This window comes from Meriones unguiculatus, chromosome 10, assembly GCF_030254825.1.
Source record: "Meriones unguiculatus strain TT.TT164.6M chromosome 10, Bangor_MerUng_6.1, whole genome shotgun sequence".
Lineage (NCBI taxonomy): Eukaryota > Metazoa > Chordata > Mammalia > Rodentia > Muridae > Meriones > Meriones unguiculatus.
In genome coordinates this window covers 72,750,106-72,770,974 of record NC_083358.1, presented here as the reverse complement: position 1 = coordinate 72,770,974, position 20,869 = coordinate 72,750,106, and the positions used below count along the sequence as shown (strand labels likewise).

The 20,869-nt window shown below is 41.0% G+C and overlaps 1 protein-coding gene across 2 annotated transcripts in view; it reads right to left on the bottom strand.

The window, feature by feature from the left end:
• Tet2 (tet methylcytosine dioxygenase 2) overlaps positions 1 to 20,869 on the bottom strand; it is an 82,669-nt gene that overhangs the window by 19,620 nt on the left and 42,180 nt on the right. For both annotated transcript variants that reach the window (XM_021659362.2, XM_021659360.2), the window contains one exon: positions 1,065 to 4,390. In XM_021659362.2, the coding sequence (XP_021515037.1) occupies positions 1,065 to 4,368 (3,304 nt within the window). In that variant the 5' untranslated portion in view covers positions 4,369 to 4,390. The remainder of the gene's footprint in view (positions 1 to 1,064; positions 4,391 to 20,869) is intronic.

The window sequence follows — 20,869 nt, the reverse complement described above, 5'->3', positions numbered from 1 at the left end:
AACAGTAAAAAATAAACCTGTTCCTATTACACTTGCTAGGTCCAGTTACTCTGCCCCTACTTCCCACAGCATTCGATCAGCTATTTCCTCCAACCAATGAGAGCATCCTGAGGGACACTTGCATTTTGTACTGTTAGCCCTGTGAGGCGACTTAATAGCCACACAAATGGTAGAAGAGGACCCTCCAACCCAGCAAGCGTGTGCCACAGTACAGGGAGCACAGCGTGGGACAGTGAGGTGCTGTGCTCTTCCTTCTACTGTCTAAGACCGAATCTGTACGAACCATACTGTATCTTCCAGCTGCACACCTATCACATAACAAACCTTAACATTTAAAGATACCATCTTTATCAAAAACTTAAAAAAAAAACACAAATAGAAAAAAGGAGCCTTCCTAAGTGCTTTCAATCTCAGGGCTAACTTGTCAGAGCCTTTTAATTAAATACTCAGAACAATTTTCCACCTCAAGATGAAAGACAGTAACTTCCAACATCCAGAAATCTATCTAATAGTTAACCACAAACTTTAAACATGTTTCAATGACACTGCTCTGTTTTAAAAAGCTACATGAGCTTGAGGAAGTTATTCTTTTATGTTAATAGATCTTCCTGGCTGTATACCTTATCTGAGAGGAAGTTAAAACAGATCCAGGCTGGCATGGTCATGCATGCCTTTATTCACAGGACTAGGGAGGCAGAGGCAGAGTCCAAGACAGCAAGGGCTAGAGACCCTGTCTCAAAAATGAAACAAAAGAACTAGGGCAGGGAGAGAGGACTCTTCCAGATGTCAGTTCAATCCCCAGCACCTGCAGTTGTAACTCACAACTTGAACCCCGTGGGATTCGATGCCCTCTTCTGGTGTGCAGAAAAGTCTGCAATATACATAAACAACTCTTGATCAAATGATCAAGACAAATGCTCTAAAATAAATTATAAAATATAAAACTATATTTAAGATCTAAATAGAGGGGAAAGTTAACATGCTTCAGTTTTTTGGAGTGGGGGGGGAGCCCCAAGATAGAGCTGATCCTGGCAAACACCATCCACTGTGTTACTGGCACTTACCTACACATCTGCATGACGGGAAATCATACTGAGTCTTGGCAGGAGCGTCCAATAAATTTCTTATAGGAGCATCTAGCAATTTGGAAGGTGATTCTAAAAAACCAAGAGTAGATCCAGTTGTTCTTTTGGTTGGAGTCTTTTCTGGAAGAGCCGCTTGTGGCTCTGCTGTGGGGGTGGGGTTCTCTGATCCTGCAGGGTGGTTGTCTGTAGACAAAGCTGTGCCTGGGCCCAGTGTCTCCACTTTTACTTGTCTCTGTGACTTGAGGAGGTTCAGGGACTTATGGTCAAAGAGCAACTTGGGCTGGAACTGCTTTACGTGCTGCTCCATGGTCTCGATGATGCTCTTTGGCTGCCCATCACAGCTCAGTGGCGTCATCTCTTGCTTTATCCTTTTAAACATTTTTTCTTGTGACGCCGCAAGAAACAGGGGGCGTTTACAGGAGGAGGGTTTGGCTCCAGGCTCGGTCTTGATTGGCCTATGAATCTGATTCTGACCAGATTCAGCCTGGGATTGTTGTGCTTGCTGTTCTTGCTTCTGTAAGAGGAGCGACCTTAGGGCGGCATGCTTCTGAGTCTCCTTCTGAGGTGGGGTCTGCATGGGACTCCCTCCTTGCTCAGGCATAGGGAGTGCCTTTGCTTGGTTATGCCCCGGGTACCTCTGCTGAGCAGCTTCGCCTAGAGGTGCGGCCTGCGGGCCAGAGGACGCATCCTGGCTTCTGCCTTTAAATCCCTGCAGAGCTAGAGCTTGTTGAGGCTTCTGCTCTTGTTCTGCTCTTGAAAAGCACCTGTGATGAATGTCCTCACTTGGGGTCACATTATTTGGAACATATTGCATGTTTGGGTTATTATTTCCTGCAAAGAGTTCAGGATGTAGAGTTTGTTCTTGATTCTTGGGAGCTGGGTATATATCATTTGAACAGGCAATCTGTGGCCTGCCTGCATTTGATGGTAAGGTCTTCGAATAAGGAGAATTTCTACTACTTACATTCTGTACTTGCTCCATTCCCCCTTGGGTCTTCTGACTTTGGAAATTACTTGATTTTGAATACTGGTTTCCACCACTAAAGCTTTCTTCCACTTTAATCAGGCCAAAGCATGGTCCTTCTCTTTGCTTATCATTGCTACTTTGGAGATGAGAAAAAGTATGTGGCCTTTGCTCTTTATTCTTCTTCTGTAATTGCTGCTGCTGCTGGCAGTTTTGAGGGAAATTTGAATTCTGGGATGCTTGTGTTTGTGCTGCTTGCTTATGAGGCATGTGTTGTAAAAAGCTTGGAAATGGTTCAGTTTCCATGGCCTGGTGTTTATCAGTGGAGGGATCCACTCTTTGCTGGAAATGAAACCGAGAAGCACTGGGTGCCTGGATGTGAGTTTCAGGTAAGGGGTCTGTCTTAGAGATGCACTCCTGGTACAAGGTTTTTTGGAACTGTCGATGTTGGTCCCCCATACCTGGAGAGGGTCCTTGATTCATCTCCACTTGGTAGATTTGTGGCTTCTGCCCTGGCTGAGCTGTTTTCTGGATGTAAGGTAACCTTTGGAATCCTCCTGGCATGTTTAAATTTCCAGTGCACTGTTGGTAGGTCATCGGGCTGGAAGGGCTGGCCTGATAGCGAAGGGCTGGGTGCGGCAATGCGTCCTTGCATCCTTTGGTCTGGTGGTGTGCTTCTTGAAAATTAGGGGCCTTCAGTTCAATCCATCCCGGTTTGAGATAGCGCTGCGCTGCCAGCATAGCCTCTTGTGTTTGTTCCCCGTTTTCACTCTTCAGAATCTCTTGCTCCCTGTGTTTCATCAGATGCTGGTTGTGTTCTTGTAAATCTCTCCTGCGGCCATGATTTGGTGGGCAATACTTGAGATATTCTGACGTTGTTTTTGCTTTTTCTGTGCACACTGGGACATAATCATTTCGATGCCCTTCGGGAAGCATGTGGGGGGAATTGGATGTATGTGCAGATGGATTCGAACTCTGGCAAGATGATGCCTTAGGTTGATGTTCTGTTTTCCCTTCCCTTAAAAGAGCCGGGGTACTTTGGTTGGGATAGTGAGCCCCATCATTCTGAGTGCCTCTTCCTTCTGAAGAAAGCTGAAGGGCAGGAGGGGGAGCAAGACGCAACTGTGATGCCGGGGTCATGGCGGTGGCGGAAATGGACTCTTTAGTCAACTCTGAGCTTCGCCTGAAGTAAGCACCATTGATTTCCTTTTGCGTTGAATACTGTTCAGAGCTGCCATGGGAAGCTTCCGGGTCACTGCTGGAACTAGAACAGAATTCTTTAGCAAATAGCTTCGTGTTTCCTTGGATGTTTTTGTTTTCTGCAGGAGATGGGCATATCTCCAAAACTGATTTTTGTTGGTGTTCTGGTGGTTTCTGGAAGGGGCAGGTACCTAGCCCTCCAGTTGCTTTACTGACAATATCAGCATCACGGGCCTCAGCCACCATTGCAGCCGGCTCTGGAGGCAGCTGGGAACTTGAGGTCTGTGAGGAACTGATCTGCTCTGAGGTATGCAATGGTTGAGTGATCTCACAAGACAACTCATTAATAGCCCAACTGTTAAGGGCATCCACGTGAGGTGTGGTGTTCTGCGCTGCACTGGAAACACATTCTGGATAACACTGAGATGGTGTTTTTTCCAGGATTTCACCACGTGTGTTTTCCACAGAAAGAGCAGAAACTGTAGCACCATTAGACATTAGCACAGCATTGTTTTTAAGTAATGTAATGTTCCTGCCATTTTCCCCTTCTTGCTCCTTGTGAACCCTAAACTCTGTGTTTTCTACTCCATTGCAGTTCTGTGCTGGGAAACCATTGACATCTGTAACTGCTCTTTCCTGGGCTGTAGAGGTCACAGGTTCTCTGTCACTCTCAGAGACATTTGGCTGACTGCTACTTTTACCTGGGTTTCTTTCTTGGCTTTCCCCGAAGCTATTACTTTCTCCCTTAGCATTTTGGTCTAGTCTCAATTTCTTCTTCAGATGGAGCCCAGAGAGAGACGGTTCACTGACAGTGCATTTTATTCCTCCATTCTGCAAGCACCTGGAATACCCTTCAGGTACGAAATCTGGACTCTCATGACTGCTCTGGCTACCTTTCGTGTGGGGTATTCCATAACTTTGGAAAGACTGCCCCTCAGTGTCCCTGTTCAATTCTTGATGAGGTCTCTCAACTAACGGGCTTCCATTCTGGAGTTTTACAGCCAAAGGTTCTGTCTGGCAGATGGGAGAAGGTGATGGTGTCAGGAATGGACTCAGTCTGTTGCCCTCAGCATGGGTGGTTCTGTCCTGTTCCATCAGGCTTGCTTCGGGGCCATCCATGAGGCTGCCCTTTGAATAAATCCTAAAGACACAGAAACAAAAATTAAAAGGCATATAGTAACATCAATACCTCCATATAGCAAATAGAGATCATTATCTTTTAGCTGACACCCACTCTTGTCTTCCCAGCATGGCAAAAAGGAATAGCATCCCAACTTCTATACCAGTCAGTGAGTAGTAGAGAAAAATCCGTCACTGTTTTCTGTGTACTTTGAATCATTTCTATTAACACTGCACTTAGTTCTATCTTGTCTCATAATACCCTATACCAGCCTTTGAAACTGGATCCCTCCAAGGTCAAGGCTACCTCATGTCATCAAAAGATCAAAAGTGGGGTTCTAAAATCTAATTTTGGTATCTTTCTCTCCTTATCATAATTTATTGGCTCTACCAGGCCTGTGCCAATGGTTTTCCAACTCTTACGACATCACATTTCATTTTAGTGCTATCAGTATAATGTGGTGATATGGCTAAGTCATTGCAAGGTGATATGTACAGCATGCAGGAAACTCTCCACAGATTCTCTGTATTTGGCTTGAAGCACACAAATACACATACCTCCAGCCATATCACTTCTAGGTAATTTTTCAACAAGGAGTAGATGCCTTTCATAAGGATTTCCTGCCAGTGAGATCGGTTGGCAGTTCCCAAAGCTGATGAGTTCTTTTTCTGCCACCCAGGAGAAACTCCCACAAATGGTCCCATGATGCCTACACACCTTTCACAACATTCTTGTACATGTATGCATTTTCCTTACACCTTCAATTCCAACATAGGTAGGAGGATCTGAGCTCAAGGCTCACCTTGATCCACATAGTGAGTTCCAGGCCCACCAGGGCATATAGTGAGACCCTGCCTCAAAGATAACACTGGGTGCGCTGATCAATGAAGAAAACCAAATGAAATGCTGTCAGTTTCTAAAAGGCATTCATAGCTTCAAAAAACACAAGTAATCAGAACAAGTAATCAGCAATAAATGTTACAGTTATAACAGAAGGTAAACTCAAAAGTTCTGTGTGCAGTAAAAGTGCTGTAGGCAAGACTGGAAGGAAGGGAGACGTTCTGGAAAAGGATTGTGTCTGGCCTGGTTGGGTAGCAGTTTCATTCTAATAAGACCCAACGCTGTACACTTTGCATGGCTCCTAAACTTTTGCTACAAAAAGAGAATCCCTCAACTTGCTTAACACAACAAACTTATGGAAAAGCAACTGAAGAATAGCAATGGGAAGGATATTGCTTTTAATTGCCTTTACTTTTAATTTCTTAATAAAATTTAAATTGAAAAGTCTTCTCACTAGACAAAAATGTTTTCTTAGTGGTTTACCCCTTTCAACAAATACATGGTCACACCCAACAACACCCTTCAAATACAGGGAGTCTCCACTGAAATGTGCCAGGAGAAAAAGAACCACTGAATATCAATATTTATGAATCATCAATTGTGGTGGAGTGCTTGCCTGGGATATACAGAGCCCTAGCTTCAGTCCCTAGCACTGCATTAACCAAGGCAGTTAACACTGGGCTGAAGGGAGTTCACATACTTAGGAAGAAGATGGGGGCAGAACAATTGGGAAGGTCAAGGCTGTCTTCAGCTACATACTGGCCTCAAAAACCAACCTGTCTCAAATGACTGTGATACATTATACTGGATGACATTAAACAAACATTTAATTTTACCTTTTTGTGAAATTTAAAATTGCATGTCATGTTCCTTTAAGGCACTGTGAGAGAAGGAAAGGAGGGAGGAGAAGGAAAGGAAAAATGCACTGTTTTAGCAATTGTGCAATCAGTCCACACATACAGGAATTAAATGTATGTACACATTACTGATGTTAAAAGAATGTGAAGGCTCTGTTTAGAATGCTGTCCTGTGTAACTGAAATAAACACATTCAGGACCTAGCTCTTTTAGGATCCACTCCACATAGTGACATTCTTTAAAAGTGTCTCACAACAGTGTGATGCAGCCATGATCATTCAGGCCTTTACAGCCATTGAAGCAGGACATTCTCCCCAAGCATGGTTGGATACCATAAAAAGCTAAAATGTTACGCTCAGGATGCGAGGCTAAGCACTGCACTCAGGGTCAGCCACTTTCGACCCAGAGAAAAGCATGTCTGATTGCATGCGGGTTGATGCCCCAGGTCCTGCCTCTGAGAAAAAGGTATCGGACGGGTCTGATGCTCTTTGGGTGGATGACACCTAAATGAACATCAGTACAAAGTCCCAATCTATTTCTAATATCAGAGATCAGACCTCTACTCTTGCCTGATGCGTCTAAACCAAAAAGGGGGAACTGTAGAGAGCTGCGGAATGCTATGCCTTAAAGATGGAGCTGGTTTCCGCCTTCCACCTTCCCGATGGTGAGTGCTCTCTGTCACAAACAATTCCACATTTGGCTAAGGCTGAGGATCTGGCTTGCTTCCATGTATGTGGACCTATCTGCATTGCCCACGTGGCATGCTGGGGTTGGCTACCCAGAGGCTATTTAAGCTGTGGGCTGGCTTTCCCCGGGGTCCGAGGATTGTTCAAGGTTCCTGAATAAACTGCATTGAAAAAAAAAAAGTGCCAAGAGGCAGACACAGGTGTATCTGTGAATTGGAGGGCAGCCTGATCTACAGAGTGAATTCCAGGACAGCCATGGTTAAACCAGAGAATCCTGTCTCAAAAAATCACTCTCTATATACAATCCCAGCACCAGGGAGGCAGAAACCCTGGTCTACAAACAAAAAATTCCTTAAGTATAGCAGTTCTATAGAAAATAGGAGGCAAAATGAAGTTTATTAAGAGATTTTAAAAAACACCAATTTAAACAGAAGTATTCTGTGGAAGGAATTCATTTCCTGGGCAAAGCCAGTGGATGTGGGAAGAGATGGCTGACCTTTCTAAAGGACGGTCAGGGAGCTTAAACACTGGTCCCTGTGGCTAATTGTTACATTCCAGAGAAAAGGAAATAATGCCTCTGGCTTTAATATGTCCTAAGCCACTTTTTGTATGACTGTATAGAATATAGAATATTGTGCCTATTTGAACAGTACTTTCAATTATGTCGGTTTTGGCATTATTTCTAGTAGAGATAAGAGCTTCAATGCCAAAGGTGTCATAGGCTCATGGAGTTTGTTTTGGTTTTCTTTTAAGCTAACACAAAGTCAGTTTAAGATAGAATCTTCACATATTCCCCTAATGATCAGCTAAGATATTGGGTTATTTTTCAAATTTAAATGACTGTAAAACAAGAAGCCCATTTTCAAATAACTACAAACTTCTGGTAGAGTTATTTTTGCATGTTTTTTCCCCAAACTCCACTTCCTATTGCTAATAGCATAGGGTTGGGCAGGTTAGAGAGGCTTATTTTGGCTCTTCAGTCTGAAGTAGGAACAGCCTTCCTGTGTTCATGTCTGGAGGTGGTACAAGCCCTGATGGCAAAGAGAGGAAGTATGTGTCTTTCCCTCTTTATAAAGTCCTCACCCCAAAAGACCTGGGTTGCACCCCTAAATCTCAGGAGAAAACAAAAAACTCCTGTAAGCTGTCATTTGATCCCCACACTCATGTCATCCCACCCCATGATCCCACCTTTGAACACTCTACATACCAAGTCCCTACCCTCTCACTGAGGATTAAAAGAATCAGCATTCTTTCCCAGTTGAACAGAAATAGACTTATTCTTATCTGCTTGGAAGTGAATGACCAGCAATTTTTAATGAGATTAGACACTTCTAAAGTAATACAATTACTGGAGATTTATGGATGGTATGTTTATGCCTGTGATTGTTTGCTACATGAAGAATGTTATTTAGAAGCAATGTCATCACCATCATCATAATTAATATTAGTTTAGAAATGAAATAAATGCTAGTTCCCTGAGCACAGCATGTTTGGATAGCCATTCTGGCTTTCAGAATTGTGCTAAGAGATCAGAAACATGGAATGACATTTCACCTCGTTTCACCTTTTTAAAGACTGCAAGGCAAGTGGCTAAGTAACTAATGATGTGTGAAGCATTCCAGAGTACCAGAAAGGACTTCATTGTTTTCCGATTTTACATGTGTATACTGAGAAACTGGTTTGAATGTATGAAAAGTAGCTATAGTTGGGAGCATGCAGCTCTCTGCATGATTTTTCATATCACATAAGGAAAATGACCTTAAATTCATATTTTTCCCTTACTTGAGCCTGTTTGCAGGCTTAGTATTAACACTGTGAAAGGCAGGTTGCTAAGTCTACTGACCTGTGGTTATTAATAGGAATAATGGTATCTACTCATCTTTGACCAGATCCTCATTTCTTAATGTGGCTTGTAATAAATGAACTGTAAACACTTAGAATATGAAGAAGTTTCTGTAGAGTTATTTTACCTGACAACTTGTTGAACTTAAGATCCCCATGCCTCACTATGGTTGCCAGGATTACAGATGGGTGCCATGATAGTGGCTGCTACCATAAACTGCATGAACATATACAAGCTTGGGCAGAAAAGTTCATCAATTATTTTTGGACTGGAGAGATGGCTCAGTGCTGCTCTTCCAGGACCCACATGGCAGCATGTAACTGTCTATAAAGTCAAGCTCCAACGGACCCAACTCCCTCACACAGACATGCATGCATGCAGGTCAAATACTAATGCACATTAAATATATTCTCTTAAATGACATGATACTTACATCATGAGAGCTGTCATAAATTTAGGCCCCACTATCCATATTTTTATATTTTACCCTTTTATTTGAGTAGTCTAACTAACAGTACTGGTTATATCAACTGTAAATGTATCCCTCTTTGTTGTTGGAAAGTTTAAGGGTAGAATTAGAGTAATTCAACATAAATAGAAATAAATGTGCAATCATTTTATGGCCATTCCATGATATCAGCTAATGGCACAGAATAAGCATTGCTGACTGTGCTAGAAACAGACTTAACAAAATGTTTATTCAGGGTATGGTGGCACACACCTTTAATCCTGGTACTCAAGAGGCAGATAGGTAGGCAAATCTGGGACAGCCAAACCTATACAGAGACTCTGCTTCAAAACCAAAAACCAAAATATCTCCACTGAAAACACTGCTTTTTTTCTGGTAGCTAGCATTTCAGTTTCCTTAAGACAAGGCAGGTTTTAGCCAATTTTCCTATGAGTTTAATTTTGTGCTTTCTCCTGCCTGTGACAATAATTAATTATAAATTCAAGTCACATCGACAGCATCTGTGAAACAATTACTGCACGGAGGGCTGACGCTGCAGTCCAATCCATCATAATTATGACAGTCCTCTTTCAAGACACTATGATGCATGACTTAAAAACAGCACATTAGTGTGCAAATGGATCAGCATCTCATTCCACCAATGTGCATTTAGCGTTGTAATGTAGCTCAGCACCATTTGACTCTTTCTGAATCACTCAGATGGCAGCCATTTCTCAGCATAGAAAACTGTAGATGATGCTCAAAATTTGGAGGGGTTTTCTTTTCTGGATTACTGGTTTTGTAGGTGGTAAGTCTTTTCCAGCTCTAAAAGTAAAAATGTATAAGGCAGCATTTTTTCTATAAATACTTCTTTTACTGTATATCCTAATACTATATATATATTCAACTTGTGATGTGTGTATGTGTGTATGTGAGGAGAGAGACGAGACACAACACACACACACACACAAATATATTTAGACAGAGACAGAGAGAAAGAGAAAATCTATCCAGATTAATGGAGGTAAAATCTTGCGGCTGGTTATGGGCAAGGAATGAATTAAAGTCCATGCTCCATCAGCCTTAGGGAAATCATTGTTGCCACCCTGTCATGTCTAGTGACAAGCTTTATTCCTTCTGGTAAACTCATTAAGAATCATTTCTTTACTTGAAAAAAAAACCAAAACTAAGTGATATATTGATTATACTCTCTCTATATAGTGTGTATATATGGCAATAATCTCAAAAGTTACATTCTTATTACCAAAGTAGAACACAATTTATGCTGACCATACATTTATTTCAACCTATGCAGTGAGCTATTGTGGTGGGTTACCCACAGAACAGTGGAAATCATTACATATATCTGGAGTGTCCTTATGGACAAGGCTTGTGACCAAAATGCTGACTTCTAAATCTACCATGTTTTTTTTTTGTTCTAAATTTAATTTTATTTATTCTATATGTATGTTGTCTGAATGTATATCTGTGCATGTGTGTACCTTCTGCCCCTAGAGCCAGAGGCTGCCATTGGATCTAAGGTACAGATGGTTGTGAGAGGCCATGTAAGTGCTGGGAACTGAACGCAGGTCCTCTGTAAAAACTGAGTGCGCTTACCACTGAGCCAGCACTCCAGCCCCTTTTCTTTTTCAAAGATATTTTATGCAGTTCTATCTTTCTATCCAGTGTGAGAGCCATCCGTCTTGTCTGTATCTGTGTCTGTCTGTGAGTCTTTGGTAGCCCACAGGAGGGATACCAGGGTTCAGTCTATTACTCTATACCTCGTTCCCTTGAGGTGGGGTATCTCACTTCCACTGAATCTGGATTAGTGGCCAGCACATTCCAGGAATTCTCTCAATTTTCCCAGCACAGGGGTAACACGCACCCATGTAAATGCTGCACAAAACAAGCATGCTAAAAAGCTTTTATCCCTAGCAACACATGTACTCTTGTCTGTTTTTTTTGATCAAGATAGGGCTATGTAGAAAGAGTAGGCAAGGCTATCACACTGAAAAGTAACATAATTTCAGCATTTTTTATCTATTCCATTAAATTGTTTTCTTGAGACATTTTCTGTGTAACTCTGGCTGTCTTAGAAGTTGCTTTGTAGACTAGGCTGGCCTTGGCTACCAGACCCAGCTTCAGGTGTGTGTATGCTTATATATGTGTGGTAAATTACACTAGCACACACACACACATGTATACATATACATTTTAATTTTAAAGATAAATGAGAATTTAATTTGTAGAGCCCAGGCCCACCTGTCTAGGACTGGCATTGCCCACAGTAGGTGAGACCCACCCACATGAATTAGCAAGAAAATGCCCCTAGAGATATGCCCACAGGCCAGTATGATGACTGGTAATTCTGCAATTAGGGTTCTTTCTTCCTGGGTATATCTGCCTTCTGTCAATTTGATTTAGAAAAAGAAAATCTAGACTTCAAATGACTGCCACGCAACTGCCAATCTTAAATATTTAACAGTATCACCTAGCTAATTTAAAGAAATTAGATGCATTGAATTAAGAACTTCAGTAATAAACAGGGGTCAAAGTGTTAGATCTTTGAGAGTCCTCATTAGTACTTCACCATATAAGATAGACTTATGGTATACTTGACATGGACCCTCACTGGTTCAACTGGACAGAGCCTTCAAAGCTATCTTCTAATTTAGAAGTAGAGCTGTCAATCATGTTCAGTAATACCAGACCCAAAATGAAAATGGAGACAGATCCATAATTATCACCTGCATAAAACTAAAGTCCAGGTAGATCAAAGACCTCAATATAAAACCAGACACACTAAACCTGTCAGAAGAAAAAGTAGGGAAGAACCTTGAACTCACTGGCACAGGAGACAACTTCCTGAACAGAACAACAACACAGGCTCTAAGAGCAACAATCAATATAGGGTATAGGGGACCTCATGAAATTGAAAAGCTTCTGTAAGCAAAGGACACTATCATCAGAACAAAACGACAGCCTACAGACTGGGAAAAGATCTTCACCAACCCTATCTGACAGAGGGCTAATATTCAGAATATAAAGAACTCAAGTTAAACAGCAACAAATCAAGTAATCCAATTAAAAAATGGGGTACAGGGGAGGATGGGATTGGGAGGGGAGTAGGGAGGGGCTTATGGGGGGATACAAAGTGAATATAGTTTAAAAATTGGGGTACATAGCTAAATTCTCAATAGAGGAAATATGGAATGGCAGAGAAACACTGAAAGAAATGCACAACATTCTTAGCTATCAGGGAAATTCAAATCAAAATGACCCTGAAGTGACAACACAAGCTGGAGGTTGTGGACAAAGGGGAACCATCTATTGCTGGTGAGGATGTAAACTTGTACAACCACTTTGGAAATCATTCTGGCACTTTCTCAGACAACTAGGAATACTGCTACCTCAAGATCCAGCTATACCACTCCTGGGCATATATCCAAACTATGCTCAAGTATACAACAAGGACATTTGTTTAACCATGATTGTAGCAGCTTTATTTGTAATAGCCAGAAGCTGGAAACAACCCAGATGTCCTTCAACTGAGGAATGGATACAGAAATTGTGGTTCATTTACACAGTGGAATACTATTCAGCAATTACAACAAGAAAAGCATAAAATTTGCAGGCAAATGGTAAGAACTAGATAGAGATCATCCTGAGTGATGCAGCCCAGAAGCAGAAAGACACAGGGTCTTTACTCATTCAAGTGGATATTAAACATATAATATAGGATAATCATACTAAAAACTGTACATGTACAGAAGCGAAGCAAGCAGGAACCTGGGTAAGATGCTCAATCCTCATTCAAAAGGCAAATGGAAAACAAAAGAGAAAACAGAAAACAGGATGGGAGCCTATCACAAAGGGCCTCTGAAAGACTCTGCCCAGCAGGGTATCAAAGCAGATACTGTAACTCATAGCCAAACTGGGCATAGTATGAAAGAAGGGGGAGATGGTAAGACCTGCCATGGTAGCTCAGTGTCTAAGAGGGTTCCCTAGTAATGGGAACAGGGACTGTTTCTGACATGAAATCAGGGGCTGGCTCTTTGATCACAACTCCCTGGTGGAGGAAGGCAGCCTTACCAGGCCTCAGAGCAAGACAATGCAACTAGTCCTGATGAGACCTGATAGACTAGGGTCAGATGGAAGGGCAGGGGGACCTCCCCTATAAGTGGGATGGGGGAGGGGCATTGGGAGGGTACATGGGAAGAGGGTACATGGCTGGGACAGAGTGAATAAAAAGTGGGAATCCAAGTTGGCAACAACCAGCACACACCGTATCTGAGGGTCAGAGGTTCTGACTCCAAAATTGGTACAGCTGAAATACCAATGTACACTCTCAAACCAGTGGACCTCTCTCATCTTCCTGAAGAATACTTCACACACCAGAGAAAGACAGTACCAGTCTGAAGTGCAGACTCCAGGAACAAACAGTAACGGTTACAGATTAGCAGATGAATACACCCAACAAAAATCAGGATATCATGGCTCCAACAGCAACCCCCCAAAAATCAATGGATATTTCAATTCATTGGAAACACAGGAAAATAACTTTAAAGCTATACTTGTCCAGTTATTAGAGGCACATAAAGAGGGAACAGACAAATCTCTTAAATAGCCATATAAATGCAGGCAAATAAAGAAACAAAGTTCAAAGAAACACAGACAAATATAGCCAAAATAGAAGCACAAGTAGAGTCACAATCAGTGGCATAGAGAGGAAACAAAAAAATAGAGACCATAAAGAGGTAGGAATCAACATTCAAACAGATGAAGGAAATGGTGCAAGGCATGAAAACAGAATTAGAGGCAATAAAGAAAACAGAAAATCCTTAATACAAAGGTAAGGGTCACCAATAGAATACAAGAGATCGGAGAGAATCTCAGGTGCTGAAGATGCACTTGCAGAAATTGATTATCTCAAATAAGTAAAATCGGAAAAATTCCAAACAGAAAACATCCAAGATCAAGGACACCATCGGTTAAATCTAAGAATAGGAATATGAAAAAGATTTCAGGCTCCTGGGTCCAGAAAATATTAAAAAATCATTTAAGAAAAAATTTCCCAACTTAAAAAGAGATGTCCATAAACATACAAGAAGCCTACAGAACACCAAATAGACTAGACCATCAAGTCAAAAGTGAAAAAAGAAAAAATATTAAGGCAGCAAGGGAAAAAAGGCCAAGTAACGTAATAAAGGTAAACCTATCAGAATCACACCAGACTTCAACAGAAACTATGAAAGCCAGAAGAACCTGGGCAGATGTCATGCTGACCTTAAGGGACCACAGATGTTAACCCAGACTACATAGATGGAGCAATATATTCCATGACAAAACTAAATTTAAACAATATCTACACAGCAACCCAGCCCTACAGAAGATACTAGAAGGAAAACTTCAATCCAATGAAAACACCCAAGAAAATATAGGATACAAGCAATGAATCCCAGTAACACCAACTCCACAATAAACGGAACTAACAGTCACTGGTCACTATTATCAATGGACTCAACTTTCCAATAAAGACACAGACTAACAGAATGGTTGCAGAAACAGGATCCAACATTCTGCTGCATCCAAGCAACATCTCTGCAATAAAGATAAATACTACTTCAGAGCAAAGGGCTGGAAAAATGGTTTAAGTAAATGGACCCTGAAAACAAGCTGGGGTAGCTATCCTAATATCTAATAAAATAGACTTTTAACCAAAATTAATCAAAAAAGATGAGGGACATTTCATTCTCAAAGGAAAAATCCACCAGGAGGACATCACAACATCTATGCCCCAAATATAATATTTATACAATATATATTTACATTTGTAAATGAAACATTATTAAATCTTAAATCGCACAATCCCAACACCTTAATAGTGGGAGACTTCAACACTCCACTCTCACCAAGGGACAGATCATCTAGACAGAAGCTAAATAGGGAAATGAAGGCACTTACTGTGGTCCTAAATCAAATGGACCTAAAAGATGTCTACAGAACTTTTCACATAAATTCAAGAGTATACCTTCTTTTCAGCACCTCATGGAACCTTCTCCAAAATAGACCATATAGTTGGTAAAAGCAAGCCTCAGCAGATACAAGAATGTTGAAATAATCCCTTGTATTCTTTCTGACTACCATGGACTAAAGCTGGACCTCAACAACAGAAATAGCAAAAATCCTATACGCACATTGCAACTGAACAACTCACTAATCAATGAGAGCTGGGTTAGGGAAGAAAGAAAAGAAGTCCTAGAATTCAGTGAAAATGAAGGTACAACATACCCTAATTTATGGGACACAGTGAAAGCAGTGCTCACGGGGATAAATTCATAGCACTAAGTGCCTTCAAGAAGAAATTTGTGACATCTCATACAAGCAACATAATGGCCCAACTGAAAGCCCTTGAAAAAAAAGCAAATATACCCAAGGAGTAGACTGCTGGAAATACTCAAACTCAGGGCTGAGAATCAATTAGAAACAAATAAAACTATTCAAAGAATCAATGAAACCAAGATCTGGTTCTCTGAGAAAAAAACAATAGACAAACCTTTAGCCAAACTAGAGAGAAACTATCCAAATTAACAAAATCAGAAATGAAAGGGGGCAACATAACTACAGACACTGAGGAAATTCAATCATTAGCTTGTACTACAAAAGCCTATATGCCACAAAATTCTAAAAGAAATGGTCAATTTTCTTGATAGATTCCATCTACCAAATTAAGTCAGGATCAGGTAGAAAGATTGAATAGTCCTATATCCCAAGGAAATAGAAGCAGTCATCAACAGTCTCCCTTCCAAAAAAAAAGCCCTGGGCCAGATGGATTCAGTGCAGAATTCTACCAGACCTTCAAAGTGCTAACTCCAATTCTCTCCAAACTATTCCACAAAATAGAAACAGAACGAACATTAACAAATTCATTCTATGAAGCCACAGTCACCTTGATATCTAAACCACACAAAGACCCAACAAAAAAAGAGAACTTCAGACCTATCTTATGAACATTGATGCAAAAATACTCAATAAAATACTTGCAAACTGAATCCAAGAACACATAAAAGATATCATCCACCATGACCAACTAGGCTTCATCCCAGGCATGCAGGGGTGGTTCAATATATGGAAATCCAACAATGTAATGCATCATATAAACAAACTGAAGGAGAGAAACCACATGATCATCTCCTTAGATGCCGAAAAAGCATATGACATTGTCCAACACCCATTCATGTTTAAAGTCAGAGAGAGAGAGATCAAGGATAAAGGCACATACCAAAACATAGTAAAGACAATGTACAGCAAGCGTATAGCCAACATAAAACTCAATGTAGAGAAACTGAAATCAGGGACAAAGCAAGGCTGCCACTCTCCATATTTCAACATAGTACTTGAAGTCCTAGCTAGTGCAATAGGACAACTAAAGGAGATCAAGGAGATGCAAATCGAAAATGAAGAAGTCAAAGTAGCACTATTTACAGATGACCAGAGAACTCCATCAGCTGATAAACACCTTCAGCAAAGTGGCTGGATACAAAATTAACTCAAAAAAAAAAAAAAAAAAAAAAGCCCTCCTGTATACCAAAGGCAAAAGGGCAGGGAAATGATTAGGGAAACAATACCCTTCTCAATAGCCATTAATAACATAAAGTACCTGGGTATGACTCTAACCAAGCAAGTGAAAGACTTGTTCGAAAAAAAATGTGAAGAAAGAAGATATCAGAAGATGGAAAGATCTCCTGTGCTCATGGATTGGTAGGATTAATGTAGTGAAAATGGCCATCCTGCCAAAAGCACTCTACAGATTCACTGCAAGTGCCATCAAAATAACACAATTCTTTGCAGAACTTGAAAGAAAAATTCTCAACTTTATATAGAAAAAAAAAATCCAAAATTCCCAAAAGGATCCTGTACAACAACAGATCATCTGGAGGCATCTCAATCCCTGATCTCAAACTGTACTAGAAAGCAATTGTAATAAAAACTTCATGGTAATGGCATAGAAACAGAATGGTGGATCAATGTTATATAACTGAAGACCCAGAAATAAGCTCATACACCTATGGGTACTTTATTTTTGACAAAAATGCCAAAACCATACAATGGAAAAAAGAGCATCTTCAAATGGTGCTGGTCTTTCTATATTTATCACCCTGCACAAAACTAAAGTCCAAGTGGAGCAAAGACCTCAACATAAAACCAGACACACTAGAAAAAAAGTGGGGAAGAGCCTAGAACTCATTGGTACAGGTGACAACTCCTTGAACATAACAGGTCTAAGAGCAACAATCAATAACTTAAAAGCTTCTGTAAAGCAGAGGACACTTGTCAGAACAAGTGACAGCATACAGACTGGGAAAAGATCTTCACCAACCCTATCTCAGAGAGCTTGATATCCAGAATATATAAAAAGCAAGTAATCCAATTAAACGGGTACATAGCTAAACAGAGAATTCTCTGTAGAGGAATATAGAATGGGAGAGAAACACTTAAAGAAATGCTCAGGGTCCTTAGTCTTCAGGGAGATGAAGATCAAAATGACCCTTAGACTACCTCTGACATAAAACTGATTGGCCTGCTCTTTGATCACCTCCCTTCTGAAGGGGAGCAGCCTTACCAGGCCACAGAAGATTATAATGTAGCCACTCCTGATGAGATTTGATAGACTAAGATCAGAAGGAGAGGGGTACCTCCCCATCAGTGGACTTGGGGAGGGGCATGCGTGGAGGGGGGAGGAAGATGGGATTTGGAAGGGAGGAAGGAGGGGCTTATGGGGGAATACAAAGTGAATAAAGTGTAACTAATAAAAGTTGAAAAAAAGAACAGGGGCTACAGAATTAACTAAGCAGGGCTCATAGGGACTGAAACGGCAACTGTGGTCCTATGCATATACCTATGGTTACATAGCTTCATATTCTTGTTGGGCTCCTGTAGTTGAGGTGTCCCTGACTCTTGCCTGTGCTTTGGATTCCTCCTCCTGGCTTGACACATCTAAGTGTGAGAGAAATAAGGGGTTGTGCCCAGTTACTGTATCTTGTTGGGTCATGTTTGTTGGATAGCCCTGGAGGCCTAGTTTTGTTTGTTTGTGTTTTGAAATAGAGGAGAGGTGTGGGGAGGAACTGGGAGGAGAAACTACAGTCAGGATATAATGTATGAGAATAAAAAGTTCCTAGAGATTAGGAATATATAGAACATACCTCAACATAATGAAAAGGCAGTTCACAGCAAGCCCATAGCCAATAAACTTAAGAGAAACTCAAAGCAATTCTACTAAAACAAGTAACAAGACCAGGTTGCTCACTATCCCATACCCATTCAATGTAATACTGAAGTCTTACCTAGAGCAACTAAAGATCAAGGGCATGCAATTTGGAAAGAAGTCAAAGTATCTTTATCTGCAGATGATAATACAAATAAGTAACCTTAAAATCTTTACACAAGTGGCACTTAAACCTCAAATAAAAATGATGTAACTTAAAAAAAAAAGCAAGTGAAAGACTTGTATGATAAATACTGCAAGGCTTTGGAGAAGCTAAAGGTATAAGATGGAAAACTCTCTCCCATGCTCATAGATCAGTAGAATATAATAAAAGCCATCCAATGCAGATCCAATCTCCATCAAAATTACAATTCTTCAGATAATGAAAATAAAAATCAGCTCCATACAGAAAAAAAACAAAAACCCTAGAATAGCCTAAACAATCCTGAATAGTAAAAAACTGCTGTTGAATTGTTTTTTTTACACCCACTATAGCTTCCTGAGACCTATTGCATTAATAAGCTCTAGAACACCACAGTTGGGAAGATATTGATCTGGTTTATCTAACCCATCTATGCTCTCCTGGCTCCTCCCTAGCCATGGACCTGCCATCTAGCCTTGGCACAGCTGCTCCTGCTCCATCCTTGTCCTCATCGCCTGGACTCATGGCTATAACCTCATGTAGGACCTCTTTCCCAACCCCCTTCTACCTGGAACCCCACCCCCCCAGACTGGGAGTGCAAGTCCTTCCTGTCTCAACTGTCCTCCCAGCTATGGGCTGTAAATTTGTCATCTTAAAGAAAGGCTTTCTGCCTTCATTTGCTAACCTAGGCCTGGAAACTAGAAGCTTCTAGCCTCCATACAATCTAATCTAGGCCTAGAATCTCAGCATCTGAGATGTACTGCTTGATAAGCTCACCCTTCCTATTTTCTTTCTGAACTATAACTGGTTCAGCTCAGCTGTTCTGGCTCTCCTTTCCTAGCTGACTGATCCAATCTGGCTATTCTCTGGCCTGACTGAATAGCTTTCTCTAACAACCTGTTCTAATCTGGTTCCTTCTCAATTCTCTGGCTCATTCTGTCTTCACTTCTGTCTAGCTTGTCCTCTTTAACCTGTCCCTGTCAAACTGCTGACTTCTTTGAAATTCAGCTTCTAAATTTCACAAACTGAACTACCTGAACAGCACTGACTCAGGTCTGCATACCACCACCCCTGGACCTAAGCTTTTCTTTACCTGAAAAGTGCTCTATACCAGGCTGGCCTTGAACTCAGGGTTCTGCCTGCTTCTGTCTCCTGGGATTACAAAGACCTAGAATGTCTTTGGATGTGAGCTTTTGTTAGAGTAGTCATGTCCTTAATTAAAATTCCTCCACAGTAGCCTGTTTGTTCAACTCTTATTTAACCAATCACAGTAATTTTACACAACATGTAGCTCACTGCCAGTTCAGCAAATTTGAATATTCATGGATGGGCAGGGGTGGTGGTGCATGCCTTTAATCCCAGCAGTCTGCAAAGGTCTGTACACAACAGCAAAGGCTACACAAATACCCCCCTCCCAATATGCAAAGATGTACCTTAGTACAATGTGAGTGAAGGCTACCTCTATCTTGATCATAGCACCATCACTACCTCCAAATGGATTTTCATCTTTAGACCTCAACACAAAACCAGATACATGGAACTTGACAGAAAACAAAGTGGGAAATAACCTTGAACACATGGGAAGATTTTCTGATCAGAAAACTGTTCAGATTTCACACAGACAATAGACAATTAATAAATGTGACCCTTGAGAAATGGAAATTCCTGTCTGTATGGCTAAAAACACTGTCAACCTGACAAAGCAGAAGCATAAATAGAAAAATATTTTTACCAACTTCATATCTGATAGAAAGCTAAAATTCAAAATATATAAAAAACCAAAAAAAAACCCCTAAATATCAAAACAAATACTATTGAAAAGTGAGGTAGAGAACAGAAATCTCTAAAGAGGAAACTCAACTTTGATAGTTCATCTTACACATGTCAGAATGGCTAAAACCAGTAAAACAAGTGATAGCTCATGCTAGTAAAGATGGAGTAAGGGGAACTAACACTTCTTTTTTTGGTGGTAGGAGTGCAAACTTGTACAGCCAGAATGGAAAATCAGTGTCCTTGGGAAGATGGGAATCTACCTCAAGATCCATCTATACCATTATTGAGCATATATGCCCAATACCAGGTTTGGTTTATATCTAATTGAGTTGTTGGCCAATTGAGAACTCCCAAATAACCCAGGCTATGGCCAAGAGTATGGGCTATTCTCCACAAGGTAATGTCAAGGCCCCATTACTCCTATACAACTCATTGCCTACAGAGAGCCTTCATCCCTACATGGTAGGGTTTTGGTACAGGAAGGTACCCTACATACACAACAAAAATACTACTTCCTCAAATCTTCCAGTCTGCAATGTGTCCTGCCAGCCATATCTGATGGCTGAAGGCCTGCGGCATGAGATGAAACCCATGCCATTGTATAGCTGAACCAAGAACCTGAACCAAGAACCTGAGACAAGATAGG